At 41.5% G+C, this 24,695-nt stretch overlaps 1 protein-coding gene across 1 annotated transcript in view; it reads left to right on the forward strand.

Moving 5' to 3' along the window:
* The window catches only part of LOC127356782 (transmembrane protease serine 9-like), a 30,539-nt gene extending 11,989 nt beyond the window's left edge, over positions 1–18,550 (forward strand). The window contains exons 13-20 of the mRNA XM_051388805.1: positions 589–748; positions 1,092–1,360; positions 1,630–1,775; positions 1,854–2,100; positions 2,611–2,782; positions 3,020–3,273; positions 3,367–3,464; positions 16,505–18,550. Coding sequence (XP_051244765.1) covers positions 589–748; positions 1,092–1,360; positions 1,630–1,775; positions 1,854–2,100; positions 2,611–2,782; positions 3,020–3,273; positions 3,367–3,464; positions 16,505–16,870 — 1,712 coding nt within the window. The 3' untranslated portion in view covers positions 16,871–18,550. The remainder of the gene's footprint in view (positions 1–588; positions 749–1,091; positions 1,361–1,629; positions 1,776–1,853; positions 2,101–2,610; positions 2,783–3,019; positions 3,274–3,366; positions 3,465–16,504) is intronic.
* The last annotated feature ends 6,145 nt before the right edge of the window (positions 18,551–24,695 follow it).

Consider the following 24,695-nt stretch of genomic DNA (forward strand, 5'->3'; position numbering starts at 1 on the left):
AAACATCAGGTTCCTCTGGCTCCTCCTGGGGCCCTAAATGGCATTTGCAAGAATCCACCGCGCCCAAATGAAAGCAACCAATCAGAGCCGACAAAGACAGTTGATGAGTGAAATACCAACACTGGGAACGAGACTAACTTGAACTAGGGCTTCCATCTTTGTAGGCTCTCATTGGTGTTTTCATTCAGGCCCGGTGGAACAGTTTTTCACTAACAAATACCACGACTATGAACGTGTGGGATTTAGAAAGGTTTATTGCACATAATTAATAAAGGAAAACCGTTGTAGTGTACTGTAGGAGGGATGAATGGATCAGGAAAGGGCTTGACGGATGAAGGGATGAAAGGATGGGGTAGGGGTTGAGGGTCGAAGGGTTAAGGGATGAAGGATGAAAGGGAACAAGGGATGAGGGTAGGGGTCGAGGGATGGCGATAGGGGTAGAGGGATGTTGGACAATCCACACCTGAAAGCATCCTGACACACTCCCAGGATCATAATCCTCAATCAACAGTTCAGTGCTACCACAGTGGTAATCCAGGGAAGGGAGAGGATTGCTCACTCAGTGTTTTAATGTCTGTCTGTCCTCAGAGTGCGGTCAGCCTCCGCTCAACACCAGGATTGTTGGAGGACAGCCGGCCCCTGCAGGAAGCTGGCCCTGGCAGGTCAGTCTGCACAAAGGGTTTCACTTCTGTGGAGGATCTCTCATCAACAATGAATGGGTGCTGACTGCTGCTCACTGCTTCCCAAGGTGAAGGTAGAGACAAACAAAAACAAACGGTACATGGTCTTAACAGGGATGATATTTAACAAAATGGAAGAACAATTGAGCATTCATTTTAAGAACGAAAGGAAAAAAAAAATTTTTTGTTAAACTAATTATTTAAATGTAAATGAGTTCTATGATGAACTTGTGGGAATACACTCCCTGTTGCAACATCAAACTCTGATCTTAAAGCAACGATCGTTAGTCTACTGCAGTTGTGCCTGACCAGTCGGAGGGGGGGGGGCCCCAAAAAAAAAAAAAGGAAAAGGAAAGAAAAAAACGCACTTAAAATGTCTTTGCTGTTTCGTCTCTCTTCTGATCCCCTCAGCACCAGCACAGACAATCTGGTTGTGTATCTGGGTCGCCAGAGTCAAGAGGGATCCAACCCCAATGAGGTGACTCGGACAGTAACACAGATCATCAATCATCCCTCATACGACTCCAGTACCAATGACAATGACATCTCCCTCCTGAAGCTCTCCTCACCGGTGACTTTCACCAACTACATTCGACCCGTCTGCCTGGCAGCCTCAGGCAGCACCTTCTACAACGGCACAGACTCCTGGGTCACCGGCTGGGGCACCATTGGATCTGGAGGTCGGTCAGTTCTTACTTTACCTATGTGTAGGGGTACTTTTACTATAATCTGTCACATTAGCAAACACACAGTTTTGGAACATGGAACAATTTAACCATCATTCAAAGGTCCTTTAGGTTGTTGTTGATTCATAGAGAAACAGGCGGTACTTGAGGTTTGCCACAGACCTACTTATATCTGTACCTAAACAGTCCATTCTGTGTGAAACCATTTTAAAGTATATTTCACAACTTGTGTTGTTAATTTAACTAAATATGTGTCTCTCTAGTGCCACTTCCTTCCCCACAAGACCTGATGGAGGTGGAGGTGCCGGTTGTGGGGAACCGACAGTGTAACTGTGACTATGGAGTGGGCTCAATCACAGACAACATGATCTGCGCCGGGTTGCGTGCTGGAGGAAAGGACTCATGTCAGGTGATAATTTTTACAGCCGTGATTGTGTCAGATTCAGATTGTAGAGATTCCTTCTCCTAAATGTTCCTCTCCTCAAAGGGCGATTCAGGCGGTCCGATGGTGAGCAAGCAGAACAGTCGCTGGATCCAGGAGGGAATTGTGAGCTTCGGAGAAGGTTGTGCCGAGCCTGAAAAGCCAGGAGTTTACACCAGAGTGTCCCAGTATCAGTCCTGGATCAACAGCAAGATCACCAGCAACCAGCCGGGCTTTGTCACCTTCACGTCCACTGGGACTGACGGTGACCTCAGCGTCACCTGTCCTGGGCTGCCACCACCGCCAGCCAAACGTGAGTACCTGCCATGTCCAGACTTTGCAAACACGGATTTTAACCTTAAATTTCCCCTTAAAAAGTTTTAATATTAGATATTTTTCTACACAGTTTCATATGTATTCATATCAGCTTGTTCCAGCTCTTCATGGTTTACTCATGGAAATATTCAAACCAAAGACTACTTTTTTGAAAAAATACTTTTATCACAGTATCCATTTTGACATGAAATTGTAGGGTAAAACATTCACACTAATTAAGGTTGCAGGTTAAGGGAACATGCACAATAGCAGCACCCTTTAGTATAAGTTTCTTAGCATCATTGGTAGCACTAGTGTTTACCCTACTGTTTCATGGCTGCTGTGAAAAGGATCCATTCAGCCTGACATGTTTAGTATTTTTGGAAACCTAAAATAAAGTTCTGTGAGTTTTAACAAAGTTTGATAAAACAACAGGGCATTGTAACGATGGATCAACAGTATCTGGTCCGAGTTTAAAGACTTGTTGAAATGTTGATTTTCTCTCCAGCTGTGGTCTGCGGCCAAGCCCCAATGAATTCACGTATTTTGGGAGGAAGCTCGGTGGCGACAGCCGGTGTTTGGCCGTGGATGGCGAGCTTACAGAAGAATGGAAGTCATATGTGTGGCGGGACTCTGGTGTCCGAGGACTCAGTGTTGAGTGACGCCGACTGCTTCTCAAGGTGAGAAGTTGGGCTGCTGTGAAAAAGGTCTATTCAGAAAGAGAAAAGGTCTATTCAGAAAGAGGAACAAGTGGCTGTTGTGAGAACAGAACTTAACCTAACGCAGAGTGTCCCATAAACAAGTGCTGTCCTCCAAGAAAACTATTTCTTACAAAGAGGTTGAACAGTCTCAGAGGGTGAATCTGTGAAGGTCCGGTTGTTGTCGTTTCCTGACTGAGTTGATTGTGTCTCCCGCAGTTCTCCCGTAGCGTCTGAATGGACCGTCGTTTTGGGTCGTCTGAAGCAGAATGGATCCAACCCCTTTGAGGTGACGCTGAATGTGACCAACATCACTCTGAGCAACCTGACCGGGTCTAATGTAGCAGTGCTGCGTCTGTCAACCCAACCCACCCTGTCCGACTACATCCAGCCCATCTGCCTGGACAACGGTCAAACCTTCAGCGAGGGCTCGACGTGCTGGGCTGCCGGCTGGAGCTCCGGGCGAGGAGGGGGTGAGTCCAGTTTAATGCTAACTCTCTTTTAGCTTCCTGCCATCTGGGTTTGATTCACACGTCTCATCATTTTCTTATTATTCCCAACTTTAGAGGAGGAAGTTCTGCAGGAGTTCCAGACCTCAGTGGTAAATTGTGGGAACAGTTCATCTAGTGACACCATTTGTACCAGCTCTTTCACACTGGAGCAGGTGAGTAGTGAGAGCAGATTATTATACTTTTATGTTTTTTTAATCTGAAGTTTCACCAAAAGATGTGACTGACTTCCATAATCAGAGCAAGGTTAAAATCCCAAACACATTGGACTTGAACTTATCTGTTTGTTTGTTCAGGGCGATTATGGCGGTCCGCTGATGTGCAAGAAGGACGGCTCTTGGTTCCAGGCGGCGGTGTTATCGATTCAAAACAACTCCACAAACACCTCCAGTAGTACACGAGCAGATCCACCAATGGTCTTCACCAAACTGAGCACCTTTCAGTCCTTCCTGTTAGAGGTTCTGGGGACGTTCTTATCTCCAGCCGCCACCACCACCACAGCTCCCAGCACGACCACCACTGCCGGCGCTCCCGCTCACTCCTCCTTCTTCATCTTCTTCCATCTCCTCGTCTTGTCTGCGTGTCTCCACCTCTTCTTATAGAAACTCCAACTTTATCCGTAAATAGGGATTTACAGGATGTGACGAACACAAATGAAAGTAAACAACGTTGAATCTGAGACACAATTCAGGCTTAAAGCTACATGAAGTAATCTATGACTTTATTCTGTTGGTGACCGCCAGGAACAGAGTAGTGAAGTAGGCTGGGTTATATTAGGCATTCTGGGTTGCTATAACATTTTTATCTGATTAGACAATATTAGCTGTCACTAGTGTCCATCAACAACACTCAAAAATCAAGTATTTTTAGCGTCAGCATATTGACAGAGTTTACTTTTCCAGTGTGACAAACTAGTTTGCAATTGACCCTTCCTAAGCCCCGCCCGTTTTTGCTCTGTCCTCCAATAACAGTTGAGCAAGCCTCGGTCAACTTCCTCCTTTTTCTGTACCTAGATATGCTATATGCTAAGCTAATCTATGTTAGAAAGACAACAAAAACATTTTGAATATGGTTAAAGTTTGCTAATGTTAGCAAAATGTTAGCTAACTGGCTAACCAATTGACATCAATTGTTAGGTGGATAGTTAGCTAACGGATCAACAGCAATCATTAGCTGGCTAGTTACATATGATAGTTTGTGTTAAATGCTACCTATCTAGCTAACAGTTGATGTAGATCAGTTGGCTAGTTCGCTGGCATTTTTATATTAGCCAAATTAAAATGTGACTATATATATATATATATATATATATGTCTCTTTTATCTTTTAGCCATATTCAAAATGGGGTTTACGAGCCTAGCTCATAGCATATGCAGATACAGAAAAGGAGGAAGTTGACCCGGGCTTGCTCAACTGTTATTGGAGTTCCAGAGCAAAAAGGGGGGAAGAAGGATTAACTGGGACACAGCTAATATTTATAGTACGGTCTCAAGTAACTGGGACGGTACATAATATTTATTTTTGGGGTTTCAGTTTAAATGTCCTATATAGTAATTACTGTTGGTAAAAAGGCAAACTTTTGGTTTAATTGTGGGCTCCGGGGGGGAGGTTTGGGGGGAGGGGGGGGCATTTTTTTAGGGGAAAAGAGGACGTAAATGTGATCTTTAATTTTTTTTACTCATAAGTGTAAATGTTGTGCTGTTTCTACACAGTGAACTCTGGAATCAAACAGATTTAAACTTTTGATGCTCTGAGCTCCGGACCAACAAGAGTTGCAACCATCTGCTCCATAAGCTCCAATGTTAATTTACAGCAGAAATCTCTGGAGTAAGATCACATTTTTAACTTTATCCACACAAATGACGTATGTGTACCTTCAGCAAAGCCTTGGGATGTTGACGGTCACATCACGTCAACAGTACGACCGACAGTTTCTGAATTATGGTGTCTTGTTCGAGTGGTAGCTATGAGCTATTTTTAGCAGTTGACAACAGCTGGCTGCTGGGCGTAATTAACACAGTTGACTGTGATTGGCTCAATTAAAATCTGTTTAATGTTCATGATGGATCCACTTTTAATGTCAGCCATTTTGTCCTTCTTGTCTGTCTCACACACACATATAAATACACTATAAACATACAAAGATGGACGATGCGTTTCCACTTCCTCTCCAACTGTTCAAAAATAAAAATCCTATACAGCATCTGTATCTTAATTGTCGGGCTCTACGACGTAGGGTGTTAGAGTGGTCTAACTGCATTAGTTTAATCAATTAATGGTTATCAAAAATTATAATTTTTAAAAAGGTAATAGAAATTGACTTTAATTAATATTAAAGTTCCTCAGGGCACCACCCTTAAATAAGGGAAACGATAACCAATAATCAATCTATCAGTCTCATAAAAATTACACTAAACTATTAATTCAGAAGTCAGATTAATAATTAAATTAATAATTACAACCAAAATCGTTAATAATAGCTAGAGTGGGAGCTTTGGAGTTCTGCAGGGAAGAGGTTGGTATCACTCACTCTTGTACGAAATTAAATAGGCCAGCATATGTAAACACAAAATTTATTAACCAGATATAATAAAAGCAAACAGATTAAAAATACACAATAGACAATCTAACTTAAAAGGAAAAAGGAGTGTGTGTGTGTGTGTGTGTGTGTGTTTGTGTGTGTGTGTGTGTGTGTGTGTGTGTGCTTGCCATAAAAGGTTTATGGCTGTGTCCTCTGACGCTTCAGGGTATGAAACACGTACTGGTGAGAAACAGAGAGAATGAAGAAGCGCAAGGGTTTGAATCCCTCGCCTTGTGTGTGTGTTGAGTCCAAATATGTGTGTGTAAGATTTTATCCCTCATCAACAATGAATGGGTGCTGACTGCTGCTCACTGCTTCCGAAGGTGAGCACTGATGGTAGAGACAAACAACAACATGCAACATCAAACTCTGACTAGACGTGGTCTTAAAAGGACTCAGTGTTGTCTCTCTTCTGATCCTCTCAGCATCAGCACAAACAATCTGGTTGTGTATCTGGGTCGCCAGAGTCAAGAGGGATCCAACCCCAATGAGGTGAATCGGACAGTAACACAGATCATCAATCATCCCTCATTCAACTTCAGTACCTTTGACAATGACATCTCCCTCCTGAAGCTCTCCTCACCGGTGAATTTCACCAACTACATCCAGCCCGTCTGCCTGGCAGCCTCAGGCAGCACCTTCTACAACGGCACGGACTCCTGGGTCACCGGCTGGGGCACCATTGGATCTGGAGGTGGGTCAGTTCTTTATTTACCTGTGTGTAGGGGTACTTTTACTATAATCTGTCACATTAGCAAACACACAGTTTTGGAACATGGAACAATTTAACCATCATTCAAAGGTCCTTTAGGTTGTTGTTGATTCATAGAGAAAACAGGCGGTACTTGAGGTGTACCACAGACCTACTTATATCTGTACCTAAACAGTCTATTCTGTGTGAAACCATTTTAAAGTATATTTCACAACTTGTGTTGTTAATTTAACTGAATTTGTGTCACTTTAGTGCCACTTCCTTCCCCACAAGACCTGATGGAGGTGGAGGTGCCGGTTGTGGGATACCAACAGTGTTTCAGTGACTATATCTCCGTAGTCCCAATCACAGACAACATGATCTGTGCCGGGTTGCGTGCTGGAGGGAAGGGTCCATGTCAGGTGAATAGTTTTACAGTTGTGATTGTGTCAGATTCAGATTGCAAAGATTCCTTCTCCTAAATGTTTCTCTCCTCAGAGGGCGATTCATGCGGTCCGATGGTGAGCAAGCAGAACAGTCGCTGGTTCCAGGAGGAAGTGACCTCAGCGTCACCTGTCCTGGGCTGCCACTGCCAACCACCATTGCTCCAACGACCCCAGCCAAATGTGAGTACCTGCCATGTCCAGAGTTTGCAAACACGTATTTTTACGTTAAATTTCTCTTCGAAAAGCTTTTAAATTACATATTCCAGCTTTTCATGGTTCACTCATGGAAATATTCAAACCAAAGTCTATTTTGAAATGATATAGTAGGGTGAATTGGTAACACCAGTGTTTACCTGCTATTTCATGGCTGCTGTGAAAAGGATCCATTCAGCTAGACATGTTTAGTACTTCAGAATAAAGTTCTGTGAGTCTGAACAAAATTAGACAAGGCAACAGGACATTGTAACGATGGATCAACAGTATCTGTTCCGAGTTTATGGATGTGGATGGCGAGATTACAGAAGAATGGAAGTCACATGTGTGGCGGGACTCTGGTGTCCGAGGACTCAGTGTTGAGCGACACCAACTGCTTCTCAAGGTGAGAAGTTGGCTGCTGTGAAAAAGGTCTAGAAAAACTCCAAGAAAACGATTTCTTACAAAGAGGTTGAACAGTCTCAGAAGCTGAATCTGTGAAGATCCGGTTGTCATCAAACCAAGTTTCCTGACTGAGTTGATTGTGTCTCCTGCAGTTCTCCCACAGTGTCTGAATGGACCGTCGTTTTGGGTCGTCTGAAGCAGAATGGATCCAACCCCTTCGAGGTGACGCTGAATGTGACCAACATCACTCTGAGCAACCTGACCGGGTCTAATGTAGCAGTGTTGCGTCTGTTAACCCAACCCACCCTGTCCGACTACATCCAGCCCATCTGCCTGGACAACGGTCAAACCTTCAGCGAGGGCTCGACGTGCTGGGCTGCCGGCTGGAGCTCCGGGCGAGGAGGGGGTGAGTCCAGTTTAATGCTAACTCTCTTTAAGCTTCCTGCCATCTGGGTTTGAGTCACACATTCCCAACTATCACAATCTGGAGCTCTTGGTCTTTGCACTGCTGATATTCTGTTGAAATATTGTAATGAGGTCGTTATTACTTCTCTTTACACTCAAACATGAATAATCTGAGGGAAACAACAAATGTAATTAAAGCTGCAAGCAGCATTTCAGCTAGATCTGATCATCCTGCTAGGATGTAATTTCGACCTTTAGGACCTGTAATTTCTACCTGTATTTGCACATCCATTTGCACTGTTTTACGTCCATTTGCACTGTTTACTGTAGCTACTGTCTTTTATTTTATTTTTAATTCTATTCTTACGGTTAGGGTTTTTAATTTTGTATGCTACTGGATACTTGAATTTCCCTCGGGATAAATAAAGTATCTATCTATCTATCTATCTATCTATCTATCTATCTATCTATCTAGTAGCACATGGAAGTATAAAAAAATGACATTTCCTTTCACCACTCGGTGGCGCTCTCACTTTTACTGAATATTAACACATAGACGTGTTCAGGATGGGACTCTTATCAAACATGTGAAGTTTCATTGAGATCGGATCATGTACGCTGAAGTTATGACAAATCCCTCTTTCATGGCGAGTCTTTGAAATTCTGTCTTTAGATGGCTGTGTCCACATCTGAAGTTGTTTCGATCAATTCCCTAGGAGGAGTTCGTTGAAATACAACGTGTGCAAATCACCAAAAATGGCCGCTAAATCCAAAATGGCATGTGCGCCGCGTTTCATGAGTTTTCGAGTATGTTGCGGACTCCAGATATGCAGTCGAAGGGGCTAAAAATACTAATAAGAGGAAAGAAGAATATTAAAACTGCAAGCAGCATTGGGAGGGACCTCGCCATCGACTTACGTTGGGGCCTGCACGGCGGTCGCCATGCACCGCTTACTTCCTGTTGCCACTTGGTGGCGCTCTCACTATTTCTGAATATTATTACATAGACGTGTTCAGGGCGGGACTCTTATCAAACATGTGAAGTTTCATTGCGATCGGATCAGTTTTGCAGAAGTTATGACAAATCCCTCTTTTTATGGCGAAGGATCGAAATTGGACGCCATGCAAAAAGGAATCTGAAGACAGTAAAAGCCTTATTTATAAATTTTCTGTCTAAAAGGAAACCAGTCTTGTGGACGTGTTCTACATTGATCTGGTTTTAATAAAATCTCTCTAACTTTGTTTTAATAAGATATTACAGCTTATATTGAGCTCAACTGAACCAGTAAAAGGTTCCAACAATGGTTTGCATAATATCCAATTGGAAGAACAAGATTATTGTCCTTATTTTAAGAGTAAGACCATTTGCACAACTTGTCAGTTTAAAGTCTCAATGAAACATCTTTAATAAGTCTATGAATAAAAGGAAATCCCCACACATGGGACATTTACAAGGTTGTTCAGTAAGTAACAGTTACATGCTGCATAATATGCAACATATGTCTCCTCATTTTTGCCGACCAACTCCTGAGGATGAAATTAATGACAATATATTCCAGCTGTCCAATAATATGTTGCATTCAATGGCATGTTTTTAACGAAGTTATTATTAAGTGTAACAATATTAATGTTGATTATTATTGTTTTTTATTATTATGATGCTCATCGTGATGGGGGGGGGGGGTGTTAAGCGACCCAGATAATGGATAGCGGGTGCTGGCCCAAATAAGGTTGAGAGCTGCTCCTCTGAACAGATAGACTTTTATTAGAACGAGTACAGCTGAGAATAGCCCACAGCTGATATATGTGACATTTTAATCAATACAAACACTGTCTCCCTCTACAGGCTGAAGACAAAATGGCTCTTCCAACCCATCGCCAGTGCACCATTGAGTTTGAGAACAAGTTCTCTAGGCACACCCTGTGTAACCCCTTCCTCCAACTGTTCAAAAATAAAAGCCCTATACAGCATCTGTATCTTAATGGTAACTCAGAATGAGGCTTTCAAAATAAAGCCCCCAGTGGCTTATTAGCAGGACGCAAAGGATGCACCCTTTTTTTCAAAATAAAATCCCCAGAACTAAATGTTAAGGTGAGGATGAGGCTGTTCTTTTAAACCATCTTAACAGGAAACTACACAATAACTGTATCTTCTCTCTCTCAGGATACATACCGTACCTATCATTCAGGCACGCTCAAAGGTCTTGAGAAGTGTTTTAGTTTTAGTTCTTATCATAAAAATATGTGCACTCTGCACTTCATACCTACAAACCGCAGTCTCACCTGTTGTTTTATTCTCAGTGAAGCAGACTTCTTCTGTTGTCTCATTGTTTAAAGTCTTTTAACCTGCAGAACCAGTTTGCAGTCAAGTGTTCCGCATTATCTGTGCAACTGTTGCCCATATCTAATCCCAGTGTGAACAGGTCACAGTCCTGAACTGACTTGAACGACGAATGAAGATCTAGCATCTGATTTGGACCACAAATGAAAGTGGTCTCAATCAGAATTGAAGAGATCAAATTCAATGTGATTGGTGCTGTTTACACTGTCATTAAAATATATTATCTTGTGAGGAAATCCATTTATCTATCGGAGGTTTCTTCGGAGGGTTGCATAATATCCCAGCAGAAGAACAAGATTATGGTCCTTATTTTAAGAGTAAGAGCACTCGCACAACTCAGAGACCCTAATCTGTAAAACGTGATGAGTTCAAATTTATTAACTCCAACAATTTAAGCATGAAAAAATATTTTAGTTGAGTCTGACTCATTTATTGTCGAGATAAATTAAGTTAATTGAGTTTAAAAATAGTAAATGTATAACACTCAAATTTAAAATAGGTTAAAATAACTGATTTAAGTCACTTAAATGAATCTTCTTTGAACAAATGTTTCCACTTAAATTGAATTTACTCAATCAAATTATGACATAACCTGTAAAAACAGCTGACGAACGATAAAAAAAAAACGATTTACAATTAATTGATTTTTAGAAAGACAGCCAGTTAATTTTGAGGCTTATATTATATAAATATATAAATAATGTTATATCACTGATATTAAACAACTGAGTTATTACTTAAACGGTTCATTATTGAGTTGGGTTTAATTAATGGAAACTTCTTTTATTAAGATTTGCTGTTTACAGGATTTACAGAGTAAATATAAAAACTTTTCACTCTGAACTCAAACCTGAGTTGTCGACAGGTTCGCTGTGTGAAACAGGTGATGTGCTTCAAGGTACTGGGCGTGTTGTTGGACAGGTAATGTTTGTCAGTAAGGCGGAGAGAGGTGTGTTTGTGCTGGAAGTAGAGACAGAGAGAGAGAGGGAGGGCAGAAGGAGGATATTTATGTGGCTGCAGGTCCGATCATATGAACTTTCAGTTATGGCTTTCTTCAAAGTGATCTGTGTGGCGACTCTGCTGACTCTGCTCACACAAGGTAAGGAACCTCCTCGCTGTACGCACCTGAACCAATATAATGCCTTCCTTTAACTGTTGAGTGAACTAAAACTACTGATATTACTTTGTTAGATTAACTTAAATATCTTGGTAAAGGTCTTTTATTTGCATGTGATGTTGAACCGAATTAAAAACGAGTACAGGTTACTTTCAGCAATCTATAAATATGAACTTTATAATAAAATGAGCCTAAATCTGAATCTGAATTAACTCCATTAAACTGATGCCAGGCTACAACATCAGAGTAGAACATGTGAGTGCAAATCCTGTGTTCAAAATTAAACTTTTTTACAAGATTGTAGCAATAAAACTAAAGTACTGAATCAAAATATTCATGAAGAACATTTATGAAAATTATGAAAAAAAATCTTAAGGAAAATGTTGAGTAAAGTCTCTGTTAAATGTTAGAAAATTGGTGAAATAGATTTCTAGAGAGCAAAAACAACCATATTTATTAACGTTTGCAGAGTAACTACAGTAACTAACTATAGTTGTCAATTAAAAACACAAAGACTTGATTATTAGTGAAATAACTGCTGTCAATCACTTTCTGCATTAATATACAGTTCAGTTTGTTATCTGTTCAAACTCAATGAATGTGAGGAGGCACCGTCACGAGCTCTACGCTACGTTACAAACCCACAAAATCAGTCATAGTATTGAGTCTTTATTACTCAAGGTGTAGTGACTTATTCAGACTGTCGGGGAAAGGGTGATAAATATATTAAAATGTATCAAATTTTCATTAATTTTGTAAATCATTTGAGCTTAAATATTTATATATTAAATGAGCCTGTTCAACAACACGACAGTGTGTAAACGGTGGCTGTTAAAAGAGATTAAATAAAACATAAAAAAAGATGTATATGAATGAAATACAATGAATGGTATCAGTGTATTATTGCAACTACTGGAGCTGCCCCCTGCTTTTGGGCTTTTATTTTGAAAGAACAGCCTCAATCTCTTTTTCCATAAAGATACAGATACTATTATAGAGCTTTTATTTTTTTAACTGTGTGTGTCTTTATGTTACATCTGTATGTGAGAGAGACAAGAAAGACAAAATGGCTGACATTAAAAGTGGATCCATTAGAGTAATCATGAATATTAAAATGTTTTCAATTGAGCCAATCACAGTCAGCTTTGTTAATCTCCGCCCAGCAACAAGTTGCTAAAAATAGCTCATAATCAATCCACCAATCAGAGCAGAGGAACATCAGCTGTGTCACTGAGACTGAAACTACCACTCGAACAAGACGGCGTAATTCAAAAACTGTCGATCGTACTGTTAACATGATGTGACCGTCAGCATCCCAAGGCTTTGCTGAACGTACACATATGTCATTTGTGTGGATAAAGTTAAAAATGTTACTGTTACAGCGATTTAAAAAAACAGGCATATTTCAGCTGTAGATGCTGATGGAGCAGTTGGTTATTTTCCTTCTCTGCTATCTGAGAAAATTAAAAATTTCCTCCCATTCATATCACATATCAATATAACACGAGACACATGAGTACAAACACAGAATTGTTGTTTAAAGTGTTTTTTGTTCTGTTTTCCAGAGTCTCACTCACAACTAAGTGGTAAGTCAAAGTTTTTATGCAAATGTTTCTACTTCCTGTCTCCGTCATTTATGATATTTGAAACATGTTTTATTGTTGTTATTTGCTGTCAAACCCAGAATCACAGATTTAAAGCTGCAGTAGGTAATGTCAGTATATCCTGACCGTAGTAAACAAGAAAGATAATCTGTGAAAACATCAGGTTCCTCTGGCTCCTCCTGGGGCCCTAAATGGCATTTGCAAGAATCCACCGCGCCCAAATGAAAGCAACCAATCAGAGCCGACAAAGATAGTTGATGAGTCTCATTCCCAGATCGTCAAATACCGACACTGGGAACTCTTGAAGCCTCCAACCCAAAGGGTCTTTCCATCTTTGTCGGCTCTGATTGGTGGTTTTCATTCAGGCCCGGTGGAACAGTTTTAAACCTTTCTTACTCAGGAATGTTGGATAATCCACACCTGAAAGCATCCTGACACACTCCCAGGATCATAATCCTCAATCAACAGTTCAGTGCTACCGCAGTGGTAATCCAGGGAAGGGAGAGGATTGCTCACTCAGTGTTTTTAATGTCTGTCTGTCCTCAGTGTGCGGTCAGCCTCCGCTCAACACCAGGATTGTTGGAGGACAGGCGGCCCCTGCAGGAAGCTGGCCCTGGCAGGTCAGTCTGCACAAAGGGGGTCACTTCTGTGGAGGATCCCTCATCAACAACGAATGGGTGCTGACTGCTGCTCACTGCTTCTCAAGGTGAGCACTGGTAGAGGGTCACAACAACATGCAACATCAAACTCTGACTATACGTGGTCTTAAAGACATACAGATATGTTTACTAATTTTCTTTAAACAAATATCCCGGACGAGCCCCCAAATTGTTACGACCTCAGTTGGGAGGTCCAGGGGAAGAGAGGCGCAACAATTAATAATTAACCGGGTGTTTAAAGAAGGAAAGGAAGAAGAAAAGAAAAGATTTTTACTATTAAACTATTTACTTAAATGTAAATTAGTTCAATGTACGGCACCACAACACTACCTGGCAGCTTGGCCCACTGGTCTCGTCTGCTTCCATCGAGGCAGCTTTAAAGCAATTTGTATGACTGTTAAACTACTGCAGTTGTGCCTGACCAGTCGGAGTGGAGGGCGGCACCTGGAACAAGACACAGGACACAATATAGGCAAAACACACGTAACAATGTCTTTGCACTGTTTCGTCTCTCTTCTGATCCCCTCAGCACCAGCACAACCAATCTGGTTGTGTATCTGGGTCGTCAGAGTCAAGAGGGATCCAACCCCAATGAGGTGTCTCGGACAGTAACACAGATCATCAATCATCCCTCATACGACTCCAGTACCAATGACAATGACATCTCCCTCCTGAAGCTCTCCTCACCGGTGACTTTCACCAACTACATCCGGCCCGTCTGCCTGGCAGCCTCAGGCAGCACCTTCTACAATGGCACGGACTCCTGGGTCACCGGCTGGGGCGACATTGGATCTGGAGGTGGGTCAGTTCTTTATTTGGGCAGTTTTACTATAATCTGTCACATTAGCAAACACACAGTTTTGGAACACGGAACAATTTAACCGTCATTCAAAGGTCCTTTAGGTTGTTGTTGATTCATAGAGAAACAGGTGTTACTTGAGGTGTGCCACAGACCTACTTATATCTGTACCTAAACAGTCTATTCTGTGTGAAACCATTTTAAAGTATATTTCACAACTTGTGTTGTTAATTCAACTAAATATGTGTCTCTTTAGTGCCACTTCCTTCCCCACAAGACCTGATGGAGGTGGAGGTGCCGGTTGTGGGGAACCGACAGTGTAACTGTGACTATGGAGTGGGCTCAATCACAGACAACATGATCTGTGCCGGGTTGCGTGCTGGAGGAAAGGACTCATGTCAGGTGATCATTTTTACAGCCGTGATTGTGTCAGATTCACATTGTAAAGATTCCTTCTCCTAAATGTTTCTCTCCTCAAAGGGCGATTCAGGCGGTCCGATGGTGAGCAAGCAGAACAGTCGCTGGATCCAGGAGGGAATTGTGAGCTTCGGAGAAGGTTGTGCCGAGCCTAAAAAGCCAGGAGTTTACACCAGAGTGTCCCAGTATCAGTCCTGGATCAACAGCCAGATCACCAGCAACCAGCCGGGCTTTGTCACCTTCATGTCCAGTGGGACTGACAGTGACCTCAGCGTCACCTGTCCTGGGCTGCCACTGCCAACTACCACAATCGCTCCAACAACCACTATAGCTCCAACAACCACTATAGCTCCAACATCCACTATAGCTCCAACAACCACAATTGCTCCAACAACCACTATAGCTCCAACAACCACTATAGCTCCAACATCCACTATAGCTCCAACATCCACTATAGCTCCAACAACCACCGTAGCTCCAACAACCCCAGCCAAACGTGAGTGCCTCAGTTTGAGTGAGTTTGAACAATGTTTGATGAAACAACAGGACATGTAACGATGAATCAACAGTATCTGGTCAGAGTTTAAAGACATTAAAAATCTTTTTGATGTCTAAATGTTGACTGTCTCTCCAGCTGTGGTCTGCGGCCAAGCCCCAATGAATTCACGTATTTTGGGAGGAAGCTTGGTGGCGACAGCCGGTGTTTGGCCTTGGATGGCGAGCTTACAGAAGAATGGAAGTCACATGTGCGGCGGGACTCTGGTGTCCGAGGACTCAGTGTTGAGCGACACCAACTGCTTCTCAAGGTGAGAAGTTGGCTGCTGTGAAAAAGGTCTAGAAAAACTCCAAGAAAACGATTTCTTACAAAGAGTGTGAACAGTCTCAGAAGGTGAATCTGTGAAGGTCCGGTTGTTGTCGTCAAACCAAGTTTCCTGACTGAGTTGATTGTGTCTCCTGCAGTTCTCCCGTAGCGTCTGAATGGACCATCGTTTTGGGTCGTCTGAAGCAGAATGGATCCAACCCCTTCGAGGTGACGCTGAATGTGACCAACATCACTCTGAGCAACCTGACCGGGTCTAATGTAGCAGTGCTGCGTCTGTCAACCCAACCCATCCTGTCCGACTACATCCAGCCCATCTGCCTGGACAACAAACAAACCTTCAGCGAGGGCTCGACGTGCTGGGCTGCCGGCTGGAGCTCCGGGCGAGGAGGGGGTGAGTCCAGTTTAATGCTAACTCTCTTTTAGCTTCCTGCCATCTGGGTTTGATTCACACGTTTCATAATTTTCTTATTTTTTCCAACTTTAGAGGAGGAAGTTCTGCAGGAGTTCCAGACTTCGGTGGTAAATTGTGGGAACAGTTCATCGAGTGACACCATTTGTACGAGCTCTTTCACACTGGAGGAGGTGAGTAGTGAGAGCAGATTATTAAACTTTTATGTTTTTTTTATCTGAAGTTTCACCAAAAGATGTGACTGACTTCCATAATCAGAGCAAGGTTAAAATTGTCGGACTTGAACTTATCTGTCTGTCTGTTCAGGGCGATTATGGCGGTCCGATGATGTGCAAGAAGGACGGCTCTTGGTTCCAGGCGGTGGTGTTATCGATTGACAGCAACTCCATAAACACCTCCAGTAATACACGAGCAGATCCACCGATGGTCTTCGCCAAACTGAGCACCTTTCAGTCCTTCCTGTCTCAGGTTCTAGGGACATTCTTATCTCCACCCGCCACCCCCGCCGCTGCTGCCGCCGCCTCCGCCGCCGCTGCCGCCTCCGCCGCCGCCGCCGCTGCTGCCACAGCTCCCAGCAACCAGACCACCACTGCCGGCGCTCCCGCTCACTCCTCCTTCTTCATCTTCTTCCATCTCCTCGTCTTGTCTGCGTGTCTCCACCTCTTCTTATAGAAACTCCAACTTTATCCGTAAATAGGGATTTACAGGATGTGACGAACACAAATGAAAGTAAACAACGTTGAATCTGAGACACAATTCAGGCTTAAAGCTACATGAAGTAATCTATGACTTTATTCTGTTGGTGACAGGAACAGAGTAGTGACGTAAGCGTTAGCTTACTGGCTAACAAATCTACATCAATCGTTAGGTAGACAGTTAATCAATAAATTCTATCTATCTACAGAGCAAAGGTTAGCTAACTGTTTTACATGAATCATTAGCTGACTAGTTACATCTGATAGTTTGTGTTAAATTAAGGTGACCAGATTTCCGAAATGAAAATCGGGGAAATTGTTTACCACGGTGGTCAAAATCGTTAATCGTTATCGTTATGAAATGAATAACAGGGGCAATTACATGTTAATGTATTTTGACAAAGCAAATGAGTAGCCAATAAGAAGTTACCCTTCCACTCGTGAATTCTGCCATATTCCACAGCAAAGCATTACATGAGAGGATTTACACACTCCTGTGCACTCCTTGTGATAGAAAGTCAGAACAAACTCTGAGTGCAACCTGCAACGCGTGCTTCCCCCTGTAAGGATGGGGCCCCTAAAATAAAATAAAAAAGGAGGCGCTCTCCAGCTGGCTCCCCCGTCACTCACCTACAGCTGCACAGATGAGCAGAGGAGCGCTCTGCTGTTCTGGCGTGGATGTGCCGCAGCACAGCGGGAGCAGCGCGCGTGTGTTTTATAAAAAAAAAAGCAAACAAAAAGAGACCAGCCGGTCGACACAAGCCATTTACCGCGCACGTAACGTCAGCACGTTAGTTCAACTGGTTTAACCATAATAACTGGAGTGTGCATCCATACGCAACTTTTTTTCTCCCGCATTCAAATTGGGGACATTTTCGGGGACAGCTTTAACCAGGGACAGGTCGGCCAAATCGGGGACTGTCCCCGAAAATCTGGGACGTCTGGTCACCCTATGTTAAATGCTACCTAACTAGCTACAGTTGATGTAGATTAGGTACTCAACAGTAAAACATGATTCATAGTTTCTTATTCCAGTCTAAACTGAAGGGTGCAAAATACGGGTGTGATATGAAGAACTTTTAAAGATGCACTGAACAAATGTAGATTTAGCATAACACTGAAAGCAAACCATGAAATGTGGTTCATAGTTTTTGAAGCTACATGGATCAATAATTATATCTACTCTGCTGTTTTTATTGTGATTTTTAAAAAATCAATCTGTTAAATGTTAATGTTAAATGAAATCTGTGTAATATATTGATTTCAATGATTATTATTATTATTTTTGATTGTTGAACAGGAGCCATAAGTGTCATTCAGTATGTCATTGTTGGATTCAGACATTATAATGATTTGTAATTTATATAATTGTTGTTATTCAGTGATCAATAACTCATTTGCTGCCATTTAATTCCCTGCACACTGTAACAAATGGATTAAAAGCTTAAAGAAGCATATTTTAGGTCTGAGGAACACATCTACCTCATATTACCAGAGAGCTACTGTACCATAATGTTTATTTCTATCTGACAAAGCACTTAATGTGAACGCCTCTGAAAGTACACAAGCTGCACTTTACAATGATCATTATTTGGTCTGAAAGATAAATGTCAATCTTGCCGAGCTCATGAAATAAATCCGTCATGTAAATGTGAAAGTACTGAATCATTTCTCTCTTTGTCTTTTTAATGTGTTATAATATTGTAATGAGGTCGTTATTATGTCATAAGCGACCCTGGATAGGGGATGTATTTCACTCTAAATTCCCAGTAAGGGCAAGGGGTGCGGCTATTCTCATACATAAGAGTATTCCATTTGAGTTATCGAACTCCATTGAAGACCCTAATGGTCGATTTGTAATTATTTCTGGTAGACTATGTGGCATGCCTGTGGTTATGGCCTGTGTTTATGCACCTACATGGGATGACAATAAATTAATTTCAAGCTTTTTCTCTTCCCTCCCTAAAGTTAATGACCACTACTTAATTATTGGTGGCGACTTTAATTTAGTTCAAGACCCCTCCCAAGACAAGTCTTCCTCTAATCCTCAGGTGTTATCCAAGTCATCCAAAGTCCTTGACACGTATAAGGTCAGTTTAGATTTATTAGACCCATGGAGAGCTAAATCCCATTCAGGCAAAGCTTTTTCCTTTTATTCGCACGTCCACGTTTTTTTATTTTTTATCAGAAGTTCACTCATGTGAGTACCATAGCATCGTTATCTCAGACCACGCCCCTGTATCTATTGAGATTGGCTTTCCTAGTCGTGTCCCCCCCTCCAGACAGTGGAGACTTAACTCCTCTTCGCTAGCCCAAGCTTCTTTTAAATAATTCCTTCATTTGCAGATCTCCTTGTTCTTTGACACTAATGATTCTCCAGAGATCTCTAGATGCACTCTATGGGAAACTTTTAAGGCGTTTATGCGTGGGTAAATTATATCATATGTCTCAACCTTAAAGAAGGCAGAAAGGGAGGAGTCAGAGGCACTCACCAAGGAGATATTTAGAATCGACAATTTATACGCCTTAGCTCCCACCCCTGCTCTTTATAAAGAACGCCTTCGAGATTAATAAGATATTTAGTTCTTTCTACTCAAACCTCTACTCTTCACCATGTCCTTCAGATGTTTGGGATGGCGATAACCCTCTAGATAAGATTATCTTCCCTAAAATAAATGTGGATTTGTGTAGGGAGCTGGGAAGCCCAATCTCTATCAAGGAAGTACAGGAGGCGGTTATGTCACTTCAGAACGGTAAAGTTCCAGGCCCTGATGGTTCACTGTTGAGTTTTTTAAGATATTCTCTCAGCCCTCCAGAGAATGTATAATGAATCCTTTGCTGAAGGCCGCCTGCCTCCCACCCTGTCGGAGGCCTCCATTTCTCTCCTGCTTAAGAGTGACAAAGACCCTCTCATGTGTGGTAGCTTTAGGCCCATTTCCCTCTTAAATGTTGACCTAAAGATCCTGTCAAAGATCCTAGCCCAACGCCTACAACGGGTCCTACCAAGTATAGTATCAACTGATCAAACGGGTTTCATGCTTGGAAGGCACTCATTTCATAACACAAGGAGGCTCTTAAATATCATTAGCTCTCCTAGTTCGTTCCGGAAGTGATTATCTCACTAGATGCAGAGAAATCCTTCGACATGGTGGAGTGGAGCTTCCTTTTTTTGTTCTGCAGAAATTTGGTTTCAATCCAGAATTTATATCTTGGATAAAATTGCTTTATGCCAGCCCAGTCGCCTCAGTCCACACAAATGGACTCCAGTCTGCCCCATTTCCCCTTCATCGTGGAACCAGACAGGGCTGCCCCCTTTCCCCCCTCTTATTTGCCATAGCTATTGAACCTTTAGCCGTCTGGCTGCGTCAGGAGGGTGGAATTACTGGGAGAGAATTACCAGAACTGGGAAAGTTCATAAATTATCGTTATATGCCACCGACCTCCTTTTATACATGTCTAATCCAGCTGCCTCTCTCCCTGTGGTTCTAAGTATCTTTGACAAATTTGGGTCTTATACAGGCTATAAACTTAACCTCCACAAGAGCGAACTTCTTCCATCAATTCTCTGGCCAAAAATATACCCCCGTCCTTTTTCCCTTTCAAATATGCTACAGACGGATTTAAATATTTGGGGGTGTATGTTACAAATTCAATTAATCGACTTTTCTCCAAAAATTTCTCTCCTCTCCTTGAGAGGTGTAAACTAGACTTCAACAGATGGTCTGGTCTCCCACTGTTCCTAGTAGGTCGTGTTAATTTAGTTAAAATGGTTGTTTTACCCAAGTTTCTATACCTTTTTTCACATATCCCCGTCCTTATTAAAGAGTCCTTTTTTAGATTGCTCGATCAATTAATAAGTTCCTTCCTCTGGGGCAATAAAAATCTGCGCATCAGAAAATCAGTGCTACAGCTCTTGGTGGCTTAGCATTGCCCAATTTCTTACACTATTACTGGTCCTGTATTCATAATGAAGAGCGACCTGCATGGGTGGATATAGAATTTGCATCCTCTAAACTCTCTCTTCATTCTCTGGTTTGCTCCCAATTCCCTTGGACTGCCTCCAACTTTACCTCGAACCCAGTGGTAGATCACTCTGTTAAAATCTGGATTCAAATTAGGAAACTGCCAGACAGTGACGACTGACCCCCCAACCTTTTTTTCTTTTTTTAATTTCTAACATTTTTATTTCATTTACTTATTTATTTCAGTATTTTATTTATTTATTTATTTATGTATCTGTTTTATTTTATGTATATTATACTGTTCACATGTCAATATTGGATTTACTTTGAGAATTGTTCTCTCTTGGGTGGGGTGGGATTATGGGAGGGATAAAAAGATCAGGGAAAAAATGAAAGAATGGAAGCCCTCTCTGTAGAACTGTCATGCTGTTGCCTGTGAAATTGCTCCCAATAAAGAAAGTTAATAAAAAAATTATAGCTGCAAGCAGCGTTGGGCGGGACCTCGCACTCCACGCAACTCGGGGCGTGCTGCGGACCACAACATGAAAATCTGCCGTTAATCAGTTCAAAATCAGCATGCAGCGCTTACTTCCTGTTGCCAGTAGGTGGCGCTATCACTATGTCTGCATATTGTCATGTACACGTGTTCAGGGCGGGACTGTTATCAAGCATTTGAAGTGTGGAGCCGATCGGGCAATGTACACTCAACTTATAGCAAATTTGTGTTTTGTGGCGGCCCATCAAAATGTCCCGCCACCCCACAGACACGCCCCCTCACCACAGTCAACACATATCATCAACAATGTGTTTTGCATTTTATAAGTAAATTTCAGCTGGATCTGATCATCCTGCGAGGAGTACAACATGAAAGTATAAAACGTGATACTTCCTGTTACCAGTATGTGGCGCTATCACAATGTCTGAATATTGTCATGTAGACATGTTCAGTGTGGGACTCTTATCAAACACGTGAAGTTTCACTGAGATTGGATCATGTACGTTGAAGTTATGAGGAAGTGTTCAGGGTGGGACTGTACACTGAAGATATGAGTACTATTTGTTTGATGGCCAATCGGTGGAATTCGACATGTCGTCACGGGCACACGGTTAAACATACAGTCACAAATAGCACAACTTTTGATAACCAATGTGTGTAGATTGAAGTGATCGAATTTGAAGTCAATCTGATAAAATCTGTAGGAGGAGTTAGTTAAAACAGAAGCCCTTAAATGCCGGAAATAGCATCACAGTTTGACATTCGATTCAACCTGGCCAACTTTGAGGGAAAGCCACAGACACGCCCTTTAACATACAGTCACAAATAGCACAACTTTTAATCAGCACCATTTTTTGACTGTACTGACTAATTTTGAAGCAGATCTGATAAATTCTCTAGGAGGAGTTTGTTCAAATACAACACAAAAAAACGCTGAAAATCATTGCAAAATGCCGGAAATGCCATCAAGAGTTTGACATTTGATTCAACCTGGCCAACTTTGAGGGAAAGCCACGGACACGCCCTTTAACGTACAGTCAGAAATAGCACAACTTTTAATCAGCACCATTTTTTGACTGTACTGACTAATTTTGAAGCAGATCCGATAAAATCCCTAGGAGGAGTTCGTTCAAATACAACGCGAAAAGTTTGCCGAAAGTGAAACTTTAAATCAAAATGGCCGACTTCCTGTGGGGTTTCGGGTATGGGTCCAAGAGGCTTTTTTGTGCGTCCCGGCATGTTACACGTGCCTACCGAGTTTCGTACATATTGGTGTGGGGCCCCCAAACTGCAAGTTCAGCCTCATATTTTATTATATTTTGGAGAATTAAAAGTACCTGTCTTTATTTGTATGTATTGCATGCATTCATTATGCATTTATTTGTAAAGCATGTAAGTGTTCGTGGGGTAATCAGGTCAAAATCACCTTTGGGCTGGGCTGTCACGTGGTAAGTGACAGCCGCCCACCTTCCACTGAAGTGACGAGAATAACGGATGACGCTGATTACAACGTCATCGAAACGTACGTATGCGTCTGGTGCAGAGAAACGACCACAGGATAAAGGTAAGGCATTTGATGTGGGGGGGAGGGGGACACATAATGCCAACTTCTGAACAAGTTAGTTTGTTACTGTTGTCATGCTGGCTAGTTCAGCTATCCTCAGATAAATGTGAGCTACCTCAGCTAACGGGCTATGATTGTTTGTTTGTTTGTTTGTTTGTAAATAAAGTCAGCTTTATCCAGAGTTTGATTTACAGGAAGGCTCAAATAAATGTGTCTCAAGCATAGACCTGTGCTACTATTGTATAAATAAAACCAATTATTATCAGACTGATTATTGTTACTTTTAGTAGTAGTAGTAAAATAAGATAGATAGATAGACGTAGATAGATAGATAGATAGATAGATAGATAGATAGATAGATAGATAGATAGATAAGATAGTAGTAGTAGCAGTATAGCAGTGGATTATTCATATAGCACTATGAATTTTTTTTCTTTACTAGAATATTTATTGTGACAATGTAGTTTACTAATTTGAACAAACCTGTATATTTAAAGTGTCCTGTACTGCATAGGACTGCTAGTTGTCCACTTTGTAATGCACTGCAAGATATATGCAAACATATTCCCTTTATATCATATGGTGCTCATCACTCATTTACCTTCATTTTTATTAATTAACTAGTATAATGTGGAGATAAACACAGAAAAAACTGGTAGATGCTTAAACAGGGACACTGTATATTGTAATGTTTAATATAAAAACAGATTCAGAATTTTTTGCATAGTTCAACACAGCTGCAGTTATATGATATGAATATTTGCTTCTGATTGCTTGGTAACCTAAGGAGCTTTGTCTTTACAGGAGCAATTCTGAAATAGTTCGGAGGTCCAGTTCAAGGAGAGCCAGGGGGACCTTCATCAGCTTCTGACCAGGAAGCAGCAGGACCATCAGCAACTGAAGCAAGGAAGCAGAAGTTTTGAGGAGGAGAACGTAAGACTGTGATCATACAGATCCTCATCACAAAGTAGTGATGTTGTACAGTTATATATGGTTCATTTTAAACTACAACTACAATATATACTACATAACTAGTTTTTTAATTTATTTTGTATTGATTGTGCAATAATATGGATGCTGGTCCATTATACTTATTTATTTAAGTAAGTTTAGTTATTTATTTTTTACTGTTTTTGAAAGGTTGGGTTAAAGCTTTTTTATGTTATGCCACCTCAAAGTTTCCATTAAAAAAATTTCTGTTGCATTTATAATGTACTCTAGCCTGCTTTCCTCTTGTAACAGACTGCTGCATCATCACAGAATATATGAAAAAGTTAGGAATCTCTACCTCAGAGTTTGAAAAAAAAGGGGCCCCCAAATAGTATCTCACGTAGGGCCCCCAAACAGCTAGAAACGGTCCTGGTTGTGCCCTTCGCCCTGGTGGGGATCAGCCTTCTGGAGGCCATGCTGGTGAGCTTCCTATTTGACCTCGATGGTTATTGTGGTCAGAAGACTCGAAGCTCTGTTAACGTCCAAGAGGAGATTCAGCTGGAAGCAGACTTTGACAAAGGTAAAGTTTCTACAGACTAAAGATTTCTTATGTTTCTGTGTTTGTTAAAGGTTTTATACACGAGCATCTCCGACCAGAACAACAGGACAGAAACTAAATAAAACTCACTTAAACCGTCTTTGTTAGTCTTTCCAACAATCAACAACTCTGATTTGGTGGAAAGAAGAATTTTGTTTACTTTATTGATCTGAATTTAAGTATTTGTACCTTTAATTTAAGATTAATAATTAGCAATCTTACAATGAGACACAATTTCTTTTAACACAATAA

This window comes from Dicentrarchus labrax, unplaced genomic scaffold, assembly GCF_905237075.1.
Source record: "Dicentrarchus labrax unplaced genomic scaffold, dlabrax2021, whole genome shotgun sequence".
In the NCBI taxonomy this organism is placed as follows: Eukaryota; Metazoa; Chordata; class Actinopteri; family Moronidae; genus Dicentrarchus; species Dicentrarchus labrax.